Source organism: Quercus robur, chromosome 3 (genome assembly GCF_932294415.1).
Source record: "Quercus robur chromosome 3, dhQueRobu3.1, whole genome shotgun sequence".
NCBI lineage: Eukaryota > Viridiplantae > Streptophyta > Magnoliopsida > Fagales > Fagaceae > Quercus > Quercus robur.
The window spans coordinates 54,728,473-54,755,063 of NC_065536.1; the positions used below are offsets into that span (position 1 = coordinate 54,728,473).

The window sequence follows — 26,591 nt, forward strand, 5'->3', positions numbered from 1 at the left end:
TCAACTAATCACTTAATTTTAAGCAATAAAAGTAACGAAAATAGTATGTAACTATGGATAAAGCAGTTTTTTTTTTTCCCTCTCTAGTCACAGTGGATATTGTATCTAATAGACTAATATCCAGTTCTCAATTTTCTTTTATAATTTTTCAGAATATGGACGTGTGGATTGTGGTGGTGATTGGTTGAGAGGCTCTCAAGAAAAATAACCACCACTCGTTCCAATCGACCAAATGCAAGCAGCCAAATCCACTCACTTCTACCTCCCTTTCCCCACACACACACAAAGAGAATCAAAATGGAAAAAAGAAAGAAATCCAATTCAAAATGTACAGTCCTCCATTCCTATTGCACCACCTAACCCTTCACCAAACCCCATGGAGAAGAATCTACCTGAATAATAAAACCTTCCATAATATTCCACTCTCTCATCCACTTATCTTTTGAGAAATGACTCCCTCTTATTGCTTATCTTCAACCAGAAACACTACTACATCTGGAGCAGCAGCATTCTTTCTGCATAATTCTCATCTCTACCTTCCCAAACATCGGTCTCTCTTGGTTCCCAATGAAACCCAACTCCCCAGGAGGGAGACTTTATTTCTCAAGCCTCAAGCACTATCACCCAAGTCTTGCTTTCCCACCTTGAGGCTAAAAAATTCTAAATTCATACACCCTTTTGCAAGCATATCGTCTTTTGCTGAAGCTGAAGGAGAAGAAGAACAAAAAGAAGAAATCAAAGTTAATGATCATCGTCATGAAGTTGCGAAAAGTACAAAGGAAGATGAGGATGACTTGCCTGGAATGGCTCAGGCCTTTCATATATCTTCAAGCACTGCTTCTGCTATAGCTATATGCATAGCATTTATGGCTCTAAGTCTTCCACTGTTCATGAAATCTTTGGGGCAGGGTTTGTCCCTGAAGATCAAGCTGTTATCTTATGTAACTCTGCTATCTGGGTTTTACATGGCTTGGAACATTGGAGCCAATGATGTGGCCAATGCTATGGGGACCTCGGTGGGTTCAGGGGCATTGACACTTCGGCAGGCTGTGATGACAGCTGCGGTGTTGGAGTTCTCTGGGGCATTGTTGATGGGCACACATGTGACAAGTACAATGCAGAAAGGTATTCTTGTTGCTACTATGTTTCAAGGAAAGGATACTCTACTTTTCGCTGGCTTGCTGTCTTCTTTGGCTGCTGCTGGTACTTGGTTACAGGTACATCGATATATATTGTGGTTTTTTAAAGTATGTTACTATGTTTTCCAATTTAGTTTTGAAGCTCTGTTGGTTGTTAATTACTTTCTTTCTGGGATGATACATGGCTATCACCAACCAAACATGGCAATGGAAATTAAGTTAATCCAATGCTATATTTTCAGGCTATAAATGCTTATAAACGATTATGGGAGTCTAATGTCTACAGGATATGATTGTAAACACATAACTACATTGAATTTAAACTTATTGGGAATGTAATATTTATCATGTTTCATTGGTCAATGCAACTATGTTTGAATTTAATTGAAAAATCTAATGTATGAACCTAAATTTTATCCTAGCAATATGAATATATTTGTCCAAATCATTGAAAGTGCTTGCACACGTGCAGTCATGCTATATCATATTAGTATCTTGTTCAAATTAGTATGATATATTGTATTAGGCGGTTGAAATTCTATCGTATATTAGTATTTTGTTCGTTACAATTCCCTGCAAACAGTTTGGTTAGGTTGATTCTGTCTTAGGCCATTTCGTTTGTTCTTAACTTAATGGAACTAATCACTCAACGAGACAAAAAGTGAATATAATATCAATAAGTCATTGTGGATATGGCACAGATCTAAATGGCAACAAAAACTATGCGTGACTAAGAACATTTTGTTATATAAAAACTGTTCTCTATGGGACTAAACACAGTAGTTAAATACTAGGAATTCGTGTCTATTTATATGTGTGCGCACAGGAGTTTATTATACCGAAGGTAATGTGGTGCTAGTCTTCCAGCTATGTCTGAAATTCCTTAAATGAGCATTTCCTTTCAATTTCCATTAAAAAAAAATGTATCTACCTTTAAAGATATTTGGATCTTAAGAATATAAAGTTTCTTTAGTAACAGACTAAAATAGTTTACAATTTCTTTCATCTGAGGGCATTTGTATATATTTTTAGTATACTATTTATAGGCAAAGACCATAGAAAGGAGCATCCTGATACTAAGATGCAATTTTCTTCCCTTGAAATCATCAGCATGAAAAATTCCTTGAGATCTACATCTGAAGACAGACAGAAATAACAATGAAATTTGGTTAAATGATCTAAACAAGTTGCTTAGTACAGCTTGTTTTTCTTAGCAAGATATGTCCCTATTCAAAATTCCTCCAAGGGAGCTAGGAGTTTCATAATCTCATCGTGGCCTTGCAAGTCACTATTTTGGATTTGAATTGCAGATTGATTTCTCCAAAGCTGCATGTATGATATCTTTAAGAAATGGAGAAAAAAGAAAATATATCTTTGAACTTTATGAAAGTAGAATATAATTTTCAACATTCAACACTGGCATTTGTACCAGAGACTCCGGCTTTGAATAACATTCTACTAAATTCTTGATTAAACTTGTATTTCCTTTCTATAGTTCCTTTTCCAGAGAATGAATATCCAGAACTAATGGCAACGAAGGAGGATGAACATCCTAAAATTTCATGATAAATAGTTAATGGAACTGGAATAATAGTCAATCACTTCCTGACTCACAAAACATTATAAAATTTGTACATTTCAGCATTACTCACCAGATCAACATAGAGACTTCTCTAAATTAGAAAATTTACTCTTAGGTTTACTTGCTTGTCAGGTCACATGGGATATGCTAAATACGACTTCTCTTTAGTTTTACAACTGAACTCTAGTCTTTGATTTATAATTATTTATTGGGTGTTATGCAGGTTGCATCATATTACGGATGGCCGGTCTCTACCACACATTGTATAGTAGGATCAATGGTCGGATTTGGACTCGTATATGGAGGAGTTGGTGCCGTTTTCTGGAGTTCACTGGCAAGGGTGATTTCTTCATGGGTGATCTCACCGATAATGGGAGCACTGGTGTCATTTCTTGTCTACAAATGCATCCGTAGGGTATGTTCTCAATCTCTGGGACTTAGATAATACGAAGCTCACTGCCTTACACCCTATGTGGATTTACCTTGACTAACCTGCTAACAGCGCTTCTGTAAGGAAGCATAAATCCTGCTCCTTAGTTTGCTGACTTTGAAACCTGGAGTCATTTTAGGCATTGTATGGAGATACTTTGTCAACAACAAAAAAATTATATATCAAATGACAAGAGGCTTGAATCTTAAGACTCCTAAAAAAAATCATAATCCATAAGCATTGTGGGTGACTTGTTGTACCTTATGCTTCCTCGTTATAACTTTCAACAAGCGGCACAAGCCAAACATAAAGAAGCTACTCCTTAATCATAAAGTATGTATAAGCAGCTATTAGCTTTCGTTGAAACATGAGTTATTGACGAAATAATTACATTCTTACAATCCTAATTTCTTTTCCAGTTTGTGTACAGTGCTCCAAATCCAGGACAAGCTGCAGCTGCAGCTGCACCAGTTGCTGTGTTTGCTGGTGTAACTGGAATCTCTTTTGCAGCCTTCCCTCTTAGCAAGAGCTTGCCTTTGGCAACGACTCAGGCTTTAGCCTTCGGAACTGCTGGGGCGGTCCTTGTAAACAGGATTATCCGAAAACAGCTAGGCCATCTCCTTCTTCAGCCAACTACATCACTAGCAGAGCCAAAAGAGGGAACCGTCCCCAGCAAAAATATAGGGTTTCTCTCTGATATTGCAGGTCCGAAGGGTACCCAGCTAGAGATAGTATATGGGGTCTTTGGGTACATGCAGATACTATCAGCCTGCTTCATGTCATTTGCCCATGGAGGAAATGATGTCTCCAATGCAATAGGTCCTCTGGCTGCTGCATTATCCATACTTCAAGGAGGTGCCAGTGGAACTGAGATTGTTATTCCACTTGATGTTCTTGCATGGGGAGGATTTGGTATTGTTGCAGGGCTTGCAATATGGGGGTATAGAGTGATTGCAACAATTGGGAAGAAAATAACAGAACTCACACCAACTAGGGGATTTGCAGCGGAGTTTGCTGCAGCCTCTGTGGTTCTATTTGCATCAAAGCTGGGACTACCCATCTCAGCAACCCATACTCTAGTGGGTGCAGTCATGGGGGTGGGGTTTGCAAGAGGACTTAACAGTGTTAGAGCGGAAACAGTGAGGGAGATTGTGGTTTCTTGGGCTGTGACAATTCCAGTTGGTGCTATTCTTTCTGTTCTCTATACATGGATCTTGACCAAGCTTTTGTCTTATATTTTGTGAGCGTACATTCAAAAGATTTTAATCTACCTGTGTGATTAATTAAATTACAAAAACTTTTTTTTCCAGTGATTTGTAGAATAATGTCCTTGTCTATGCTAACATGCTTTCCTCCATATGGAAGTCAAGTGTCGCTATATATTTGGAACTGAGTAACAAATTTGGTTTTCTTGCATAATGTGTTCAAAAACCGTTCTTTAATATCCTACACTGTGTGATATACCTATATATCGAGCACCTTTTAAAGGACCACACACACACACCCATATATATATGAAAGCTACCAATATATAATAGCTATAACTGTCTAAAATTGTCATTCGAAACATTACATATGTTGGAAATTAAGGACTAAGAAGATATGACATCCATAAATGTTACATGGTATGTTATCAATCTAGCAAGGAATATGTTCAAGTATCTGATAGGTAAGATGAGGTATCTATTTATTTCTGTTTTAGCCTCCAAATACTGTGTTAAAGTCAAGAGGAATGACTGTCAGACAGCATCTTAGTTTCATTCATTCCTGTTTAGACAATCCTCTTTGTTTTCTCTTCGACTTGTGTACAACTATGACATAGTCACATAAAGGGTTTCAGCAGCAGTATGGTGCTTTGCGGATAATTGTTGTTATCAGAGACAGTAGTAATCTCTAAACTACAAGTTGATTTCAGCAAGCTCATGCTCTATATACAGTGCAGAGCAAGCGGGTTCAATGGCCAGTAGAGCTAAGAATGTAGTTTTTGAAGTTTTATTTTGAAGACACTGGGAGCAGTTAAATAAGTACTATCTCAACATTGTTATCATTGCTAAAGCCCTACTTTATTCACAAAGAGAAACCAGATCACTGTTGCTAAGCATCTTTAAACTGCATGTCATTAAAATCCAGTAAACCTTGGTATTAAATAATGATCTAAATTCTTAACAAAATTTCCGTATATTTGGACTACTTTTACGTTTCTTGAACTCAGATAAATTAATATAGGCAACCTTGGAGCCATGCTGCAGGACCATATTTCAAACTATGGTACAAGAGAACAATTCCTAAATGAGATGAGCTAGTTAGTAGAAGCTAGTACACTAGGAAGCCAAGCCATAGCCACAAGGCTTTCATCCTAGGCAGAAATTTAATTTTACTAGATAAACTACCTCTTGGTCCAAAAATTTAAGATCCTACTTTAATACTATGATAAAATACCACTAATCTCAAAAGCTTAAGCTAATAGGAAACAATGAATTTCACTGTATAACAATTTTTGTTAAACACTCCATTTTATATTTTTTGGGACAAGCAGGATAAGAAGACAAGGAATAACACTAGTAATATGTGTTATATAAGAACTACAATAGGAACAAAATGAAACCAAATAGAGGAAAATTAAACAAAAAGAAAAAGAATAAACACTAAGAGATCCAGTGAAATTTTGGTATACCAGAAGATTTTGACAAAATTTATCCGTAGTGTCTAGAAATATAGTAATAAATATTATAAATAAATAAATAAAGAGTTTAGAAATATACTGATGAGTCCTATAATCTAGGGTACAGCACCTTAAGCATATTATAGCACTGAAAATAGTGAACTTTCAATTCATCATAGTGAGTACATTTCCCTCTCAGGTTTCTCCATGCATTTTTTTTAAAATCTGTATAAATAATCAGAATTTTATTCAAAAGAGGAGACTCCTTACGTACACAAAGCACATATAAAAGCTCTCGTAACCTTCTCCATGCAATCAACACATTTATATGAGCAATTCACTTGCTCGGAAAGACCATGTACCACATGTGGAGAAGCATCTCATAGAACCAAGTCATGGAGAGAGCTCCAGTACAGAAGTTAGGCTGGGCTCCCATGGAAATCCTCTGAATGATTTTGCCTTTAGGAGGGGGGGTACGAAAGGTGTTTTATTTCTTATACCTTTTTTCTTTGAACATTTTGACCACCTCTCCCTGGAGAGATAAAATTCTTTTGCGGAACAAACAGATTCCTCCATACTTACTTCACCTGCATCAATGATGATCTTTGAATCCCACTCTTCTTCTTCGGAAATTTCTTTGACTTGGGCCTTCTCTGGGTATCAATGCTTCAGTTTCTGTACAGTCCTGGATAGGATTATATAATATTTCTGACCAGGCAAGAGATTCTCTTCTGGGTGTAAGAGGGACTTATGTGGATTTGTGAAAACTTCTGTCCTGGCAACAAACATCCCAGGATATTTTTCCATCAATCGAGATGCAGGAACCGCATCTTGATACTGTTCCTCTTGCCCACCTGCATGAACTATCCTCAAAAAAATATTCTTTGATTGTAGGCTAATGTCCAATGATATGGAAACTCCCGATATTCTTCTAAATTCTGTGTCCTTGGAAGCTCCTTCCAAGTATTTCTTCCTTCTAGTTTCTCTGTTGTGACCCATCCCCAGCAACTGAATACACCCCTTCATCATAGCCAGCAATCAAATGTCATATATCCAAATGTTTCATTATATTCCGCTGGCAGGGAATATGGAACACTTTTATTTGCCAGAGGTATACTAGCACCAATGAGCATTGACAAATGTATATTCTATTTTATTTTTCATGGCCGGCTCTTATAATTAATAATTTCCAATAAGCAGCAGTGATGAAACCAATGCTCAGCAAAGTCAAAAACATGGAAGAAGGAATGGCTTCATCTGTATCTCTTCTTGGAGTAATTTTTGTCTCTTCTTGGAAGTGAAAACCAAAAGTGAGCCTTGTATAAAGGATGATAAAGCATCACCTAGGCCCCATTAGTTTGTCAATTTGAAATTGTGCCAACTTTGCAAGCACATCCTTGTACCAGACTCATAATCCCATAAGCCTGACAATACCTGGCGTTCCAGCTTCTTCAGTCTCCCCCTAATCCAATTGTTGTGGAGAACAAGACAACCCTTCTTCACACAGGCAGCTTTAACATTTTTCTTCCTCCACAGATCTAGGTAAGCACCATTGGGGAAGAGGTCTCTGTCCAAAAAATAAACAGTCAGATTTGTTTCAGGTTCCACACATCTATTGTCACCCACACGATAGGATCCACCTTCCCCGCATAACGTGTCATAGAAGCTTGGCTGCTCAGAGAGGCCAGAAGTTGCTGCATGCTTCACCACCCTCTCCATAGCAGCAATTGTTGAATCATCACAACGAGCAAAGTAGAAACCAGAGTTTAAGCGCCTAGGTAAGTTTATTGGTCCTGCATATTAGCAAAGAGGGATGAGCATGTCACACTAAATATAAATTAATCCTCATAATGGAAGAATCACTAAAAAGTGATCCCACTAAAAAATATTTCGGACTATGAAGAATAAAAATAAAAATAAATAAATAAAAAAACCTGCATCTATTTCTGTAAACCTACCAAACAATAGAAGAAAAAAAATAAGAAATTTGATTTGTAAGTGATCACACCAATATCAACCAGATATTCAAGTTATCCAATCAATTATTATTTTCCTCCCTTAACAGTATATTTGTATTCTGTACCTTTTACCCATCAGAATAGGAGTGATTATTTTAAGTTTGAGATGCTTAGAGTATACCTGTTGTTTTGTATTCATCTGACTGTGCCACAAGAAAAGCAGGGCCAAAAGTGTAAAGCAATGGCAATGGATTTTCAAACCAATATACATCCACATCACTAAGCAGTACATTGTAACCAAGCTTCAGTATCGTCAAAACCATTCTGGACTTCACTTTGGTCACCCTTTGAAAGCATTTTGTTCCGAAGTGGCAATCATTGAAGCTGATGTTACTTGGAGCCAACGGATCCTTGAAAACTGGCAGGCCCTATCAGTAAATACAAAGTACTTAAATTTAGATTTCACACACCTTAGGGGCAATCTTCCAACAGCATGATGGAATGCAAGGCACAACTCAGCTATTCCATTAAGCTATTCCCCCCCTCCCCCACACACACATCAGATTAGTCCCAGGCCCCAACAACACAAACAAGCTTCAAGATGTGAGATCAAGCAGAGTGTTCGTAGTAATATAGTATACAAGTTTCCCCAGACTTGGCTGCAATATATTGTTAACCAAACTCACTCTGCTTGATGAATACACTAGATTCCTTATTTTATTTGCATGTGCATATGCATGTACATAAACACGTGCAACAAAAGAAGTTGGTTAGATAAAAAAGAAAGTCAATTAGCAAAATAATTAAATTTAATTATCAAAAAAGTGCATAAATAAATAAATAAAAAGAACAGCATCGAAGCAGAAATACCTGCAAGACAGAGAACTGATAGGTTTCCTGGTCAAGAGCACAAATCATAAAATTTGTAATCAGGAGGCGGCGTAACCTGCACACCCAACTCATTAACATGTCCTTGTAACTATATCCAGCAACTGCAAGAACAATTGTCTTGTTCTTGTCTGCAATAAAAGGAAGGAGTGACTCCAAGGAGAATGCAAATTCTAATGGTGTTGAGAGCTTCATATGATCCTTCAGAGAGCAATCCGGTATTTTTTCCAGTGAATTAATACCATCAATACAAGCCATGATCCTCCTTTTCCTCCAGGGATGCAAGATCCTTTCCTTCCATAATCTGAATGAACTCTGGTATCCATATGGATAAACAAAGTTTTCCGTTGGGTTGAAGAAAATATATTTTCTGTCACACTTCAATAGTTTTACAAGGCTAGAATAATTAGCTTCATGATACAACAAGGATCCATACAGTGCCCCAATATGGGAATTTCCAACATACTCCCAGCTTCTCATCTCAATACCTGAAACTTTGGAATTTCCGACTACTCCACTAGACCAAGGCTCTGGATCATATAGGTGGAAACTTGAGATGGTCCAACTGGAGTCAAACACAAACCTGAAATCAGATGACATGGCCTCATTAATAAGCCAATTGTTGTGAATCCCTTTCCCATACAAGAAAGGAGGAAGAACGCCAGTATGTAAGGGCAAATCCCCGCTGTTCCATGCCATAAGCATTCTCCCTTTACAATGATTCCACTGCCAACTTTGACATAGTATCTCCTGCAACTGAATGAACAGAGTACAATTAAATTGAGTTGTCTCACATGGCCCAGCAACTTTCAATCTGGAACAGGTTCTTTTATACCTCCTGGGTTCTCATCCACTTGCCATCCCCTCTTCGCCAACGTTTCCCAGCCTCATCCAAGTAGAATGGGAAGTGGGAAATATTTCGTGAAGAAGCAACAAGGAGCCAATCACGGTCAAGTTCATAAGCATAGTTAAGAGTGGAAATGAAGTCATTGAGAAGAATGGTCTCAGGATCGATGAGAACAAAAATATCTGATGTGAATGACCACGATCTTGCTATCATGGAATGGAAGAATGGAGTACCAAGAAACCTAGATACATACAGGCAGATCATAAGGCAATGTATTCAACGTTTTTCCTTGTAAATAAGGCAAGAAACAGTTCACTAACATGCAAGAGTACAAAATCATAACCATTATCTATCATATCTTCTTTAAAATGTTTTTTGTAAAGTTTAATTATAAAAATAAAAAATAATAATAATAATAAAAAATTGTAAAGAAAATCTCATAGGATGCTGTTCATTATTGTCTATAAGATTGTATAATATAAGCATCTGGACATTCAGTTCATACACCTGGTAGACTTGCTCACAGGATATATTGTTTTTAGATGTTTCATGTATTTGAAATCAAATTAAATCAATAACAAAATCTTTCCTAAAACAATACATATTTGTAGGAAAAAAAAAATTCTGGTATGTGGATTACATAACAGGGGGGAATTTTAGTTCAAAATGACACAACGTTAAACTAATTGTGCAATAGAATCTGAACACCAACAGGCTTTTAAAATTATAACTATATAGTAATGTCATAATATTGAACAAAATCAAGTTTATTTTAAACATGCTACCTGCAGACATCTTCTCATGGACTACTTTGCCCTAGTATTATTATATAACCCATATTTGTTTATCCTTATATCAACACCAAATTGTTTTATGTATATACTAGGGTCTTTGAATGTAGAACCTAATACTGAAATTTCTATCAAACATATTTGTTTAACCATATTTGGACCACAGATTGATGCTGTTCCTGCTTTGTCTTTAATGAAACCTTAGAAACAATCTAAAGCAACCACAGCAGATTATCTGTGTCAAGCACATGTCTAATTCCTTTTCCACCAGGAATTATAGAAAACATAAAGGCTTTTTATCTTGAATCTTCTGATGTACTTAATATCAACTTCTATATTCATTGACAGAAAGAAAAAAAAAAGGTATCCAAAATCTTTTGCTGGAAAACAAATTACTTTCCCGTTTATAAAATATCAATTATCCTAAAAGTGTAAGCTGTTAAGAATTGGTAAATGTAATCATTTATAATACTAGAACAAATTACAAATTGTCCCAAAAACTTAAGCTGCTAGGACGTAGGTAATTTAATCACCATTATTTTAACACTATACTGTTCCCAGTCAGATAGCAGTCTGCTATGTTAGCAACTAGAGGGAATTACATCCATATATAAACTCATCTAGTTGTTCTGAAGCCCAGCACAAGATACCAAATTGAAGCTCTATACATATAGCAATTGCCTTCAAATTAATGCAGTCAATCAACTTGATGGATAAAGAAATCAAAAACTAACTCATTTGCTTACGTGAAATCAATGTTGGGTTCAACCAAAACCCGTGAACCGAAATCACCAGCGAAGGAAACAACAGAAGGGTGTTGGCTGAAGAGAAGAACAGAAATTTGTGGGGACAGAGCAAGCCATGACCGAATAGCTAGACTCTGCCTAGCCCCAACAGAGCCATTAAATGGGCTAGGAGCTGAGAAAATGGTAATTCTGGGTTTTCCCAGATCACCAAGATTGAGTTTTGACACTTTGATCCGATCATTGAGAGAAGGTAACCTCTGAGTAACATAGAGGGAGAGAGCAATCAACACAAACCCAGATAGCCAAACTGAGCATAGTCCAACTTGGAATACCTGTGAAACAAAAACAAACTGCTTAGAAACAATGCATATGAACAAAAAAAAAAAAAAACATAGAGAGAGAAGTGAAAAGAGAAAGAACCATGCCTTCATTGTTGTATTATGAAGAAGAATGAAATGAAGTTTGTGATGGGTTTGTTTTGTTTAGTTTATTTATGAAGCCGGTGCTGAGTTAGTGGGAGAGAGAGAGAGAGAGAGAGAGATACGGAAATGAAACTTTAACTGAAGGAAACAAAATGCACTAGTAACGAACTTGCCACTACTGTACTTTGACTATCAGCGCCACCAAGTCCGGGAAGACCATGAGCCATGTGAGGGCTTTGTCGTTGTGGACACGTCAGTTTCCACTTTCCATTGAAAAGTGAACCTTCTTTTTTTTTTTCTTTCAATTGAATTATCGAACTGCATCAACAAAGTTTGAGACAGATTTTTTTGCCGACGGAAAAATGGTATAAAATACACCACTTTTATTACAACTCTACACTCATGAGTGATGAAGAAAAATTAGTAGGTCTATAAGTCCACGCACAATTCGGCATATGGGTGAATAAAGCTGTGTATTATATTGTGATCCTAGCATTGTTTTTGTTTAAAAGGTAGAGAGGATTTAAAATTCGATAACGGCCCTTATTTTTTACTAAATAGCTCTTCTATTTGACAAAATAATGTGTTCAAATCTTCTCTACCTAAAAACTAATACTAAATCTTTTTACACCCAAAAAATAAAATCTTTTTACATAGTTCCTAAAATAAATATAAAAAAATCTTTTTACACATTTCTTGTTGCACACTGTCTTACACTTTTTGTAAAATCATTTTAAAATTATGAATTTTTGAACTTGTGCTTTAAAAACACAATTTTAATTGAAACACAGCAGTTTGTGTTCGGTGAATGCTAAAATATGTGCAATTTTGAGGCAATATCTTCATAGAGGTCACAGAAGAATAGAATGAATAAATTATTGAAGAATGAAATGAGATGATATATTCAATTTTGTATGTGTAAGGGAATTTATAAAAGGGGATGAAGGCAAATAAGTATATAATTTTTACTTTTACCATTATGCTCATTGTCAATGTGGATGCTTTTGAAGTCATGTTCTTTGTATCTGCTACCAATGTTACTAGCCCAGTCTATTGTGGCTGATTGCAAGGCCATTGTCCAAGTTTTTAAGGAAGCCGAGACCAGCACTGCTACAGGGAAGTTAGAGGCTGCTGATGCCCTTGCCAGAATTGGTTTTAGGCAACCAGAATCTATTATTGCCTATGATCACCCTCCTTTCGTGTTTATGGAGGCTTTACATTTGGATTTAAAAATACAAGGATAAAAGTATAATTTGATTACTTTCTCTCGATTAATGAGGGGTGAACGACAAAATTCTCATACAATGAAATATATGTAAACTATTTCCTAATAATTATTTCTCATTTCATTTTTAGGCCTCGTAGTGTTGCCGAGGTGGGTGAGGGGAGACTGGAGAAAATAAAAGTACAGGGAAGTTGGGTCAGAGGGGTTTTGGGTAGGGGCGTGGACCATGGGTCGCAAAAATGGATGTAGTAATTGCTACTGAAATTGAATGAAAAGACATTTTGAAGCCCAAAAAAATAATAAATGAAAAGATTATTATGATTGTGAATCAAAACAAATTTTGTGTTTTGTTCTTAAAAAAATGTCCTGTCCTAATCTCACACACATATAATGTTGGTTTTCTCCTTCAAGAACAATTTTTAAGAACATAACAAATCAAAATAAAATGGAAATACAATAACCAAAAACCTCTGGGAATGCCTTCCACGCTGTAGATACAGTTACAAATGATAAACACTAAAAAAAGTGCAATCCTAAAGACCACAAAACTGGAATACAAATTTCTCCAGAAGTAGGAAAGCTAAGAGATAGACATCTGCCTACCTTGATGCATCATTAACCTGTCTAAAATGCAATTTTCATGCAATTATACTACCAACTAAAGATTACAGGATACTAGGACTCATTCAAGTTCCCTCACATACACCCACATGATGTCAACCAAGTACATCATTCAACCCCTGATGCACACCAGATTTACGAGTGCAACTCAAGCTTCAAGGCTGATCTAGAAAATATTTCCACCAGAAATTCCCATCAAAGCCCATAATCTTCCTTTTCTTCAATTATCTATGCCGTCGAACAGGAGATCTGGATCTTGACCTTCTTCCCCTGCATTTAAATTCGTAGCATAAATACACTAGATGATGTTAAGAGTTAAAATTCAGAAGCCTAACACTTTCACCTGATTTGCTTATTGTTATGATGATGGGTGTGTGTGTCACAAAAATAACACAATCTTAATTTAAGAGACAACATACCTGGTGGTATCAAGAGAAGAGTAGGGAGAATGCCTGCGCTGAGAATGCTTGCTATGTGGGGACCGCGAAACTTGTCTAGAAATGAAAACACCCATCATACTGATTTGGTGAGTTAAACGTATTCAGAGGAGAAATGTTCAACCTTTTGCATAGTCAAACTTGATAAGCAGCTTCCAGTTAGCATAAAAATATTATGCTTCTAATTATATAAAACTGGAGATATATAATTAAAACACCAAAACGAAAAATGGGAGCATGTTGCCAAATCCAGGACAAGAATTGTAGATCCACCTACTGAGGATTTTTGGCTTAATATCAAATGAAAACATGAGAAATTTGCTCCATAGAATCCAGCTTTCACATTTACTAAGAATTGCACTCACTTGCAACTGTCCATATATTTTAGCCTCAAGCACAAATGACACCTCCTTCCCTTGTAAGAGCAAGGTGAGGGTGACGTCATAAGTTTAAAACTCAAACGTGTGTGTATAATTACCAAAAAAACAAATTGTCCATTTATTATCAGACAGAATAAACCACATACACGTGCCAGATGCATCAAAATGAAATGACGTAACTGTAGATATAGTGTTGTCCATACCTGACCATATCACTAAATTTATGATGATCAATTTTTAAGTAGAAGAATGCAGTGAAAAGGTAAAACCATAATCAGTAGCACCAAGAGTGGTAGAAATTATAATAATAATAAGAGATTAATTGATTAAAGAAACACCCCAAATTCACCAAAAAATAAAGAGTGTCCTCTATAATGATAAGGGGGAAACTGGCCTCATGCCTATAATGAGAAATTTTTTTATATTAAGTAAATTATTTCAGTAAAAAGTGCAAAAGGGGCATAACCATGGTTTCGATGACTGGACCCACCAGTTTGACCCGTTCAACTGTCAACCAGCTAGTATTCCAGTCCGATTATCAATAAAAATTGGAAATATCTCACAATCGCTGAGAACCGGAGAATTTACAGTAGAATCATCAAAACCGAAAACTGGACAGGTCAAACAGGTTGTCAAGGGAGAGTGATAACTAAGAAAATATCAGATAACCTAAAGTGAAGAGGATCCAGTGGAGAGTCAGTATAGTCTCGCCCTCCTTATCAAGAAAATCACAGTCAATCCCAACTGCATGGACTCTACCATCACTTGGAGAGTCGATCCAGAGGAGAATCAACTGCTATTACTAGAGATTTCTTGGATCTGTTAATTGGCAACACCTTTCTCAGTGGTGACAATCCCACAACTTCCATAGTGGTGGCGGCTTACCAGCATGCTTTGTGGAGTGCATCTGTGCACTGTGACGTTCAAAGAAACAATTGTGGCATCTCTGGAAATTAAAAAGAAGTTAACCTAAAGTCTTATTGTGGGCGGCTTTATATTGGCCATTGGAAAGGAGCGAGTGGGAATGGAGGGTGGAGACTAGGATGATATTGTATTTGTTTAATATTTTTTAAATATAACCATTTGTTATATATTTGTTTTTGGTTAAAATAAATGAGGATTTATTGTTGGCCACATTTTCTTTATTTGGACAGTTAGAATATATGTATTGAATTAAAAATATATATTATTTTTCTAATGATAATTTGGTTATTTATAGTTAGTGTTTTGTTATTTCCACTTTCTTAAATTTAATAAGATTTAAGATTCACTTACAAAATTGTTTTTAAGTTTTTGAATTTTTTGGTAAATATTATTATTAACTATTTAGTTAATATAGAATTATTTACTAATTATTAATTAAATTATTTTATTTTTGACATCACTGGTTCGATCACCAACCTTGGTTGATCCAGAAAACTGAGAGCCACTCTATTTTCCAGTTCTTTGTCCGGTCTAGTTTTTAAAACCAGTCCACTCCATACAAGATATACACCAGAAACTAAGAAAAAAAATAACAAAGAACAAGCATTTCAAGTAAATTGAAGAAGAAAATTTTCCCTGAAGTGTTCATCCACTCAAATAAAGATTTGAATAATGAAAGTTTCAGGTCTATAATTGAACAGCTATAATTAGAATTTCAAGATTAATGTTGAGTGTTTATATATAAACAGAAGGGCATGGGTCACTACTTGCAAACAAATAAAAATAGAGAGGTAGGGGGGAGAGAATATGTATAGGAAAGAGAGAGATTTGACAACACCTTACGCAGAATTAACAAATATATAAGATATAAGAAAATGGTTAAGTCAACTCAACTAGGTCTTATTCATTTAAAACTAGGCATAAAGAAAGTGTTATAGCACAAACCTCACAACTCTCACAAATCAAATAACAAAAACTTCTTTTTTTATAAGTACAAATCGGATAACAAAAAACTGAGACCAATAATTCTGTTTTCATTATAATGTATCTCTATGCAAGATTGCACCACTAGCTGCCTCCACAGAAAACATGATTGATATCATAAATTAATGATAAATCTGCCTTTAAATAGAATTTAAAAAATAAACCTTTACTGAAATTGAATGTGTATTACCACTAATAAATGTACCTTTAACTTCCCAATTTGAAACCACAAAAGAATTTGCACATAAATTAAGTAATATGCTGGATGTAAACATTGAACAGATGTTGAACTAGACCATTGCATTTTTGGTTCCTTGAAAAATAAAAAATAATAAAGCTATTCAACCATTTTTTAAATTAACTTGGTGACTATGATAATAGCTCCATGTCATACAATCAAGTATTTTGTTTTTAGTGCTACTTAAAATATGGGCTCAATTTGATATTCATAGGATGTCCAAACATTCCCTTGATGTTTCACAATTTAAACCTGGATAAAAAGTAAAGAGATCTTAATAAATACATACCTTCTCCTAGACCTGACAGGTGATGGTGATAAGTGACGTTTTCTCGATTGCAGCTTCCTGCAGTATATGATCATGTATAAGGACCATATAACAAAACAGAAAGAAGAGAGGCAGAATCAGAAGATTTTAATGGTGAACCTTTTAGAATTGTCTGAGGTGTCATCACTTGAATCATTGGCATGACTAACTGAGTTGTCTTTACTGTTTCTACCCTTACTGCTGATGGAAGAAGAACGCCTTCTTTTGTGCCTGCTTGAATCGCTTGCATTTTTATGTCTTGATCTATCTTCCTCCTCATCCTTTCTGCGTTCTTGTTTTCTTTTGGTATCTTCTTTAGCACTAGCTCTATGAAGCCTCTCTGTTTCTTTTCTGTCATCCTTGACCTCAAGACGGTCAGACCTTTTTCTTGACTCAGAATCCTTTGTTTTTTCCCTAGGCTTAGAACTTTGATCTTTCTTTCTCTCCTTTGACCCATCATCTTCTTTTTCCCTTCTTGAATGCCTTTCATCTTGTCTCCTGCGTTCATCTCCATTCTCATCTGACCTTATCTTACCACCATCTTTCCCAGAACTCTTTTTACTCTCGTGTCGATCACTTTTATCTAACTTCCTTCTCATTTCACTGTGGTGGGGATCATCTGTTGATGCTCTCTTAACATTGACATACTCTTCAGGATGTTCAGATTCCATTACTCCTGCAGTGTTCTTCGATCTAGAGGAATTGGTTCCATCTAGCATTTTTCCACTAACATTAATTCCGTCATCAGTATCTTCAGAAACCACTTTGGAAGAATATGAGTGTCCCATATCTCTATCCACCCTATTATTATTCATCTCATTAACAGTATCACCATTGTTGCTCTCCTTTGTTTTCTGACTTCTATTGTCCTCTTTCAGTTCTACCTTGGAAATTCCATTCTCAGCAGCACCATGTGCATCTTCTGAAAGCTTTTCAATGCTTGACTGCTGAAGAACAGGATTAGAATTTGGTACACTGGAGCTCTTGATTTCATCATCTCCATCATCATCATCAGAAGCATAATTTGCAAGACCTAAAATATTTCCTGGGGAACTGGTACTAGATTTTTCACTGACACTTCTAGTGTCAGAATCCTTTGCTAGGGTGGGAATTAGAACTTTTGCAGATGGCTTAGGAACTGCGACTGCTGGGTGAGATGATGGTGATACCTTATGATTGGAAGTGACAGTGTTCTGGTCAACTATAACAACAAAAAATCACATCATAGTCATTATTTTTTTTTAAATGGCAGAGTCAGAGAACTTCAAATCCAGCGTCAAAGATATATAGAAACTGACAGAAAAGTTAAGAGGTCATGATACAATTACCATCAGCTGTTAGATCATCTTCACTAAGAACTTTAGTTGCAATTTCATCAAACAGCTCATCAGTAACCTAATAAAAAACATTAAAGTTAGCACTATGGTAGAAAGAAATTAAAAAAGACAAACATCACTCTCAGCAGCTGTAACCTTTAAAAGAACTTCAGTTAGAACACGTTTTATTTCCTGGTTAATTGCTGCAGTTCTTGCTGCTTCCACGTAATCCTGCAGAGCAATTATGGAAAATCAATAACAAAAGACTAATGAGTGCAACCAATAACTATATTATAAAGGGGGAAAAAAAAAAAAAAAAAAAAAACCCTAAACCAAAGAGTGAGGGAGGGAGGGAGGGAGGGAGGGGGGAAGCAAGGGAGTCTTTTTTAATATAAATAAACAACGGAGAATCACAAGGCAAAACAGGTAAAATAAAACCTCATCATCATCATCTTCTTCAGTTGACCTAGAAGAATCAACGCTTTTACTATCTGCCTGATCAGCCTTCCCAAAAGATTTATCAATGCCTTCATCCTCATTGGATTGTGTTTCCTCCTTAAGATGATCTACAGAAGTTGTAATGACTGCTTTCTTTATTTCTTCTTTAATCCAATTAGGCACTGACGGCTGGCAACAATTCCAAAACATTTTAAATAGTGAGATAAATTCAATAACAGCTATGCCACTTTTAAAGCATTAACACTGACAAAATTACCTTTTTAGGGCGTTCAGGAATAGTTGAAATTCCATATGCATCAGCAGAGAAGGCTGTTGTAGGATGAAGTGCAGTTCCAGCACTTAGGGCAAAGGGTGCACCACCAGATGGAATTGTAGGCTGACCTGGTCCAGGGAATCTTCCAAATGGTGGTGCAGCATGTGCAGGAATGGAGGAATGCATGGCTATGGAAGGATCATGCTGCTACATGAAACAAATGTCAGCAAATTCTTTGATACGAAGGTTCTAGAGTCTAGAGTCTAGAATTGAAGGACAACTCAGAAAGCCAGAATAAGACCTGTGCCCCTGATGCAATATCTGGAGAAATTGAAGGATAAACCAAACCAGGTGTAACAGGAGGAGTCCAATTATTTAATTGCCCTGCTGCAACAGGGTCAACACCTCTTACAGGTCCAACTGAATCATGATTAGCATAACTAGATTGCATGTGTGAATCATAATCATGGTTAAATCTAGGCACAAAATCCAAAGGCTGATCAGCAGGATTAACTGTGGAATCAGCTGACTGATTGCCATACATGAAGGAGGCAGGCAGTGGATGCACATGGTGCTGTCCCTCCTGAGCTGAGGAATTTGGAGGAGGCAACAGTTTGTATGACTGCTGATTTTGATCTGCAGTATCTTCTTTACCTGCCAATTAAGTGAGTAGTCAAAAAGCAAACAAGAAAAAGTGTCAGTGTGTGCACGTGCCTGTATTGGGTGGAGTTATGGGGGATTGAAGTTCAAACGGCTATCAAGAATCACAAACATAAGGGTAATGCAGACAAATCTTGGCTTTTTTAGACTTCAAATTTTGATGTGATTGAAAGTCAAGTGAAGTAACCATCCTCTAATGAAATTCTCTTATGTAGGCCAATAGAAGCTTACACTGCTTCTCATCATAATTACAGCAAAAGTTGTAATTAAATTTGAAACATAAAATAATTTCTTTTATAAGTGTAAAGTCAAAGAATATAAAAAAATGGGACAGATGGAGTATATTAAATATATAACCAGAAGATCCCCTTAGGCCTCATTTGGAATGAGGGAATGAAATAGAATGAAAAGAATAATTTTAAAATATTCTTCTCTTCCCTTGTTTGGGAGTTTAAATGGAGGGAATGGAAAGCTCATTCCCTTGTTTGGGAGTTTAAGTGGAAGGGAATAGAATGATTAGAAGGAAACACTCATTCCTCTCTATTCCCTTAAAACCTCAAATTTTTATTCCCCCAAAATTGGGAGGAATGGGAGGGAATGGATTAATAATTTTTTTACTAAAACTCCCAAAATGCCCCTATATATTCAACCCTTTATTTTAAAATATGGGTCTAATAGTAATATTGTCATAAATAATTCAATTCCATTCCCTCCATGATACTCCCAAACAAGATTACTTACATTCTATTCATTTTCATTCATTTCCATTCCTTTATTTTAAAACATCCAATCAAGGTTACTTAATTCCATTCTTTCCATTCCTTTCCTTTACTTAAGTACATTCCATTCCTTTCTATTCCCTTATAATCATTTCATTCTATTCTCTTATGAACTCAGAAACAGAGCCTTAGTAGTCAAGAGTACAAAAGAGTCAATAAAATCGTACAAAGTTGGAGGTCTACCCCTATCCAAAGATATCCAAAAGAAAGAGACCAAACAAACTGAGATTTCAATCTCTCTACAAACAACTCTTGCCCCTCAAAAATCCTCATTTTCCTCTTCCACCAAATATGCCACATCAAGCACAATGGCACCACATTGTATACTCGACTACTGAAAGATTTAGGACTACAACAAAAGCAATGAAGCAATTCACAAACCAGTCTTCAGCATAACCCATTTCACTCCAAAAATTACAAAGACAAAGGCTCATAGCTCCCTTGCTATTGAGCAATGCAACAACAAATGATCAACAATCTCACCACATTACTTACACATACAACTATGATTCACTTTTTTTTTTTTTTAATTATGATTCACTAAAGGCATAACCCATTTTACAAGCTTGTTTATAGTTAAAATCTTCCCCAATGAAGCAGTCCACAAAGCTACCCTCGAAGGAACCTTCACGCACCATATTGCCTTCCATGGAAAATCTAATAGGGTCAGACCCTCTTAGCAGCTCATACTATGATCAAACACTAAAACAGCCAATTTTGCTCAACTTTCACCACATATCTTTCCTCTCTATTCTTGCACAAGCTGAATACAACACCTAAAAAAAATTGGCACAAATCCACTTCCCAACAGGCCTCACAAACATAAAATAATTATAAAAGAAGGCAGGTCTCTATAATCTGTATAACCATTTACATTGACATGCATCAAACACAGCAATTTTCCATTTTTTAAAAAAAAAAAAAATTTTAATTTAAAATTTAAAATTTAAAATAAATAAACACTAATGCACCATTATTCCATACATTCATAACTCTTCATCACTAGCTGAGTCAATTCCACATGGATAATTTTTTTTTAGGAACAAAGATCAGTCTTCACAACTTTGGATGTTCTAATATAATGCCAGTTAACAAACTCAATGCTTGTTACAAAATAAAAATTGTCAAATTATTAAATTATTGTTTTTTTTTTTAATAAGTAAAATTATTAAATTATTGTAACAAAAAGGAATCCACACATGGGATGTAGACCTGCAGAAGAGTATGTCAATGCAAAACATCACAGTGCACTGGATAACATGATATCACTGGTATAAATTATTCTACAAGAATTTCCAATTGTAAAACTGCATGTAAAGAAGAGAGCATGAATCACACATAGAGCACAAAGAGAACTAAAATTAATGCAAATCATTCAATAAAAGAAGGGCAAAACTTAAATACAGTATTTAGGTACTGTTACTTAGATTCCCTTTTTAAGATTCTATCATGTGGATTTTTTCTCATAGGATAGAAGTGGATTTTTTAATTAAGTAGCTATATGGTCAAATTTTAAGAGAAGAACCTAACGTACAGCACCTAAGGTATTGTACCTAAGTTTTGTCCATAAAAGAAAATGTCACAAGTGTTTAGGACAGTAACAGAGAACTATTATTTCAAACAAACTTTGAGAAAGAAACACTTCATACCACAGCTTAGATATCTGCTAAACAACCACTAGCCAATAACCATATTAAATAAGGGGCGGAGTGATAGAAGGAACTACAGCAGGAGAACCAACATCACCCCATCTCCAAAACCCACCAAAAATAAAGGTGAAAGGAAATTCCAATTAAATATAACATACATGCAGATAAGAGTCTTGAAAGTAAAAAATTCATGCACTTCAGTGATTGCTCTATGAAAGTCCCCAATTATGGATTAATGACAGAATTGGAAATATAGAATTAATTAGTAATAGCAGCATTTCTTCAAAACAAGTTTTACATGCAAGCTCAATATGCTAGTGAATTATTACCTGTAATAGAAGAATAACTAGAAGGTACCTCCTGCTGATGAACAGATGAACTTGCGGGCATATTTCCTTGTTGGTGAAACATAGCACTTGAATCTCCAGCCAAAGTCCCGTCTCTAACACTGTAAGGCAGATGTGCATCTGGAACATGAGAAAATGGTTCAGAACTGAATGCATTCTCCTGGGTATGAAGTACTGATGGCCAGAGTAGAGGCACACCTGATACTGGAAACTGTTGATAGCTTGATGCAGGATGAGATTGATTTTGAATATCCGAATAATGAGAATCAACAGATTGTGGATACTGATCATAATAATGACTTTGGTCTTCTATCCTGCCAGCTGGTGTATATTGAGACTGTGAATGCTGATTCTCCATTGCAGTTTTAGCATCTGCCCACGCTCTAGCCCTAGCAGCCCAATCTTCTTCATTGCCATGGACTGTCATTATAAAGATCATGAAAAGTTAAAGCCAATTTCATTGACATACAGAAAGGGATGCTCAATTTGAGATAAACCTAATAAAAGTATTACTTAAAAGGTAAGATATGGCTCACCCTCAAACCATAAGTAGCAGAACTAGATAATTGTTTCACATTAAGAGTCTAACAAATTGCAGGTCAAACCACTTATATGCATTGGTTATTGTGATTAGAAATTCTTTTTTGATAAATAGGATTCTCACTGTGAGAACCTATAGAAAGTAACGTTTATGATGACCATCACCACTTTAATAATCAAGCCCTCTCTTTTACCTATCAAAAAACTAAAACCCCACATACTTCCTTCTACCACATAAACATTAAATAACTCATCAAACCACTTGTTAATTCCTAACACAACCACAAAAACACAATCTTTCAAAATACCAAACTTTAGACCCACAAGTTCTCCTAACCCTAATTGACACAGAACAAAACTGAAACAATAATAAAATAAAGGATATGACCTAGGAGTCAGCACCTAGGCCTTACTTGGAGTCAGCACCAGACCAAGGAAAGAACAAACGGCCATTGTTTTCATTCATCAAAATATCAACTATCTCCTCAAGGAGTACAATAGGTTGCTTATAAAGGATTACTAAACCCTAGTTCTAATTGGCTAAGAAACCCTAATCACCTTATTACGAAAATAACCTTGCTTCCAAATTAAAATATTAATAGCCTAATAAACTACTAGGACCTAAAACATTAAAAATACAATTGACTTGCAAACATAAATAATACTAAATAAAAATCTTCTTGCATCTTCCGCATCACTAATTCCACCCCAAGCACACAAAGACAAATTTCCCTTTCCCTATTTGTCCTACATCAAATCAGGGACATCTAGAAATTCTGATAACATTGGTACAGTGCATATGCTCACCATCAACACCTTAAACACATTGCATACCCCTAAAACTTAAGAAAAGACGGGGTACCAGAATATGTCAATCATTCATTTCTACATAACCAATTACAAAGTTAAAAACCACAGAAATCAACCCAACTAAAGAGATGCCAATTTAGCAGTCACGCATGTTATATACATCACCGACACTCATCTCAAATGATGCAGCCATCAGCTTCTCAATTTCATTTCAAAACAGAACAGCTATCATTCAGTCATTTCAGAACAAGCTACCGACACATCAGTCCAGATGCAGAGTTAAGACTTGAGACAATCCAATAGTGAAGTTACTCAAAGGGTCCAAATTTGACACCAAAATTTATGTTTTCCATTAACTTGCAAGTTGGTCAAAGGAAAACATGGTGAACAATAACAAAGCAATGCATTTCCATGTGAGCATGGCAAAACAACTTGTATACAACAAATTACCAGGATAATTCCACAATTTTTGGTCAAAGGAAAACATGACAAACAATAAAAAAGCAATACATTTCCATGTGAATAATTGAATAAACTTGTATACAACAACTTACCAGGATAATTATAACTTTGTTGTTGACCCCAATTTGAAGTGCCCCATTCCTACAAAACAAGATTATGAGTTAAAAACCAGTCAATATGAGAAATTACTTACGATTCAACTAAAAGAACTAACAAATCTACCATCAAAAAAATGGCAACTAATCACAGCTCAATAAAGTTCATTATCAATTTATCTAACATGCAAGTATAGAGATTGATAGATATAAATGACAAGACTCCTTAACATACATAGCATTATTAAAAAAAAAAAAAAATGGCAAAGAAAACTAAAACCCTAGAAAGAGAATCACAAAGGCATGATTAGAATAAAACCAAAACGAAAGGCTAAACGACAAAAAGACTTTAAAAGAGAAAGCAGGAAGTACCTGATTGGCCTGAGGATAAGACTGAGGGACCTGGGAATGAGGTGGCAGAGGAGGAGGAGGAGGAAGCTGTGGACGAGGAGGAGGAGGAGGAGGAGGAGGGAACTGGTTGTGGTGGACGGGGGGGTGCGTAGGATAAGGGTTAGGTGGAGGTGGAGGATAAGAAGGAGGAGGAGGGAGGTGGTCGGAGTGAGGAGGAGGAGGAGGAGGTGGTGGCCACTGTGGCGGAGGCGACGGGGACTGGGAAGGGTGGTGGTACTGGAATTGGTTAGGGAACCACGGGGCTTGTGGCCTTTGCGGCTGGAATTGTTGGTGGTGGTGGAGTTGGTGGTGGGGATCCGACGTGGATGGCGGAAGTGGTGGCTGTGGCGGCCTCATATTCATGTACATCTGAGACTGTTGGTACGCGTCCATGCGGTTTCAGGTTTTTTTTTTTTTATACTGGTAGGATGGGATGGCTTGGAGGGAAGGGTTTACAGGAGTGGTAGTGAAGGTGGTGAATGGATGAATGAAATAACGATGGTTAAGGCAAAAAGGGATATTAGGAAGTGAGGGAGCAGGGAAGTTTCCAGTAAGGTTTACGGTTTGGAATTACTACTCTTTTACAACTTCGGAGGACTTTTAGGCCTACCAGGTCAATGGACCAATTTCTTGGAATCCAATAATCACCTCTTGGATGTTAAGGATTGATTGATTGAGTGAGTAAGAGGTCAAATTACTTTTTTCCGTAATAATCTTTCACCCCATTGCACTTAAGTTACGTTTGGGCTCAGAGTTAAAAGTGAGCTTATTTTACTATTTAGGGCCCATTTGGATAATGTTTATTTTGCTAAAAATTGAAAATTGAAAATGAAAAATAATTTTAAAAAAAGTTATTGTTCATGCGCAGATTACTTTTCATTGACCTAAATGCACTGTTCATGTCACATGAACAGTGCAAGAGGCGCAAGAGAATAATCTAAATCCAAACGCATACTTAGTTTATTTTTGTTATTATTCAACTTATTTTTGCTACTATTCATGACTTCCACTATACTTTTTGATATTATTCGTGGGTCTCACTGTACTATTTCAATTAATTTTTACTTTTATCTACTGTACTTTCAATAAAAAAAATTTAATTTCAGTTAAATAAGTTATCTAAACAAACTCTTAACTTTCTAGAATTATCCACAATTCAGCAAAAAAAAAAAAAAAAGAATTATCCACGATAACCTTTTACCTCATCACACTTAACTTTCTAGAATTATACGGGTTCTAATTAGTTTAACTAATAAAGTATCTTGTTGTCCAATAAGAGATTTGAGATTCGATTCCTACTTACACCAAAACCAACTGGTGTCTTGATGTGATGATAGAAAGCAATCATTAAGAGCAACATAAGTCAAAATTATATCTTTTAAAAATAAAATTTATAGAATTAAAGTTATAACTCTATTTTGATGTTCCCTACATTTTTATTTTGATGTTAAATCTAACACAATTGATGTTAAATCTAACACGATTTAGTATCGAGAAACCAAATTACCCCTCTTTTCCCATAAAAATTAAAAATAAAACTTACCCCTCTTTGTCTTAGTAAAAACGTGACTCATTAAAGACAAATAATGTTTTCATTAATTTATCACCTCAATTACGAGTCTTACAAAAGTGCACGCGCACGCACACGCACACACACATACACACATACATATATATATCCCTGCAAACAAGCATGTTCATGTTACCAATTGCACTGTGATGAGATAACTTCAATGGTTCGTAAATTCTGATGGAGGCAAAATCAGAAGTGGTCTAAAATAGCATGGCTAAGTTGGGACAAGGTGTGTCTACCTAAGAAAGAAGGAGGTTTGGGGTTTCAAGATTTAAGGGCATTCAATATTGCCATAAAGCAAGGCTAGTGTTCACCGAGTGTTTAAAGCTAGATACTTCCCTGATGGTGATTTCCTATCTGCTGAATTAGTTCACCACCCATCATATGCTTAGAGAAGCATTTTCTCGGCTCAGTCAGTTGTCCATAATGGTCACCGATGGCAGGTGGGGAATGGGAAATGTATTAGGGTTTGACATGATAGATGGCTTCCAAATCCATCCACTTTCAAGCTCACTTCACCACCGGTTGGACTCCCTTTTGATGCACGGGTAAGCTCCCTTATTGACCCTTTGGATAAACGCTGGCATACAGACATGGTTAGACAAACTTTCTCTCCTGATGATGCCACCTCAATCTTAGGCATCCCCCTGAGTGCTAGATTATCAGCTAATCGATTA

At 36.1% G+C, this 26,591-nt stretch overlaps 2 protein-coding genes across 2 annotated transcripts; one reads left to right on the forward strand and one right to left on the reverse strand.

Annotated features, from left to right (window-relative positions):
* The first annotated feature begins 250 nt into the window (after window positions 1-250).
* On the forward strand, window positions 251-4,460 carry LOC126718408 (inorganic phosphate transporter 2-1, chloroplastic). The gene is made up of 3 exons (XM_050420577.1): window positions 251-1,217; window positions 2,945-3,136; window positions 3,571-4,460. The coding sequence occupies exons 1-3, from the start codon at window positions 450-452 to the stop codon at window positions 4,393-4,395; spliced, it is 1,785 nt and encodes a 594-aa protein (XP_050276534.1). The 5' UTR covers window positions 251-449; the 3' UTR covers window positions 4,396-4,460.
* Window positions 4,461-5,953: 1,493 nt separating this feature from the next.
* On the reverse strand, window positions 5,954-24,964 carry LOC126719796 (uncharacterized). The gene is made up of 18 exons (XM_050422311.1): window positions 24,324-24,964; window positions 23,949-23,997; window positions 22,027-22,464; window positions 18,911-19,263; window positions 18,613-18,813; window positions 18,336-18,524; window positions 18,054-18,128; window positions 17,910-17,976; window positions 16,702-17,782; window positions 16,564-16,620; window positions 13,731-13,805; window positions 13,546-13,581; window positions 13,311-13,314; window positions 11,044-11,375; window positions 9,495-9,747; window positions 8,642-9,415; window positions 7,953-8,199; window positions 5,954-7,606 (listed from the first exon to the last, which is right to left on the reverse strand). The coding sequence occupies exons 1-18, from the start codon at window positions 24,732-24,734 to the stop codon at window positions 7,167-7,169; spliced, it is 5,082 nt and encodes a 1,693-aa protein (XP_050278268.1). The 5' UTR covers window positions 24,735-24,964; the 3' UTR covers window positions 5,954-7,166.
* Between the last annotated feature and the right edge of the window lie 1,627 nt (window positions 24,965-26,591).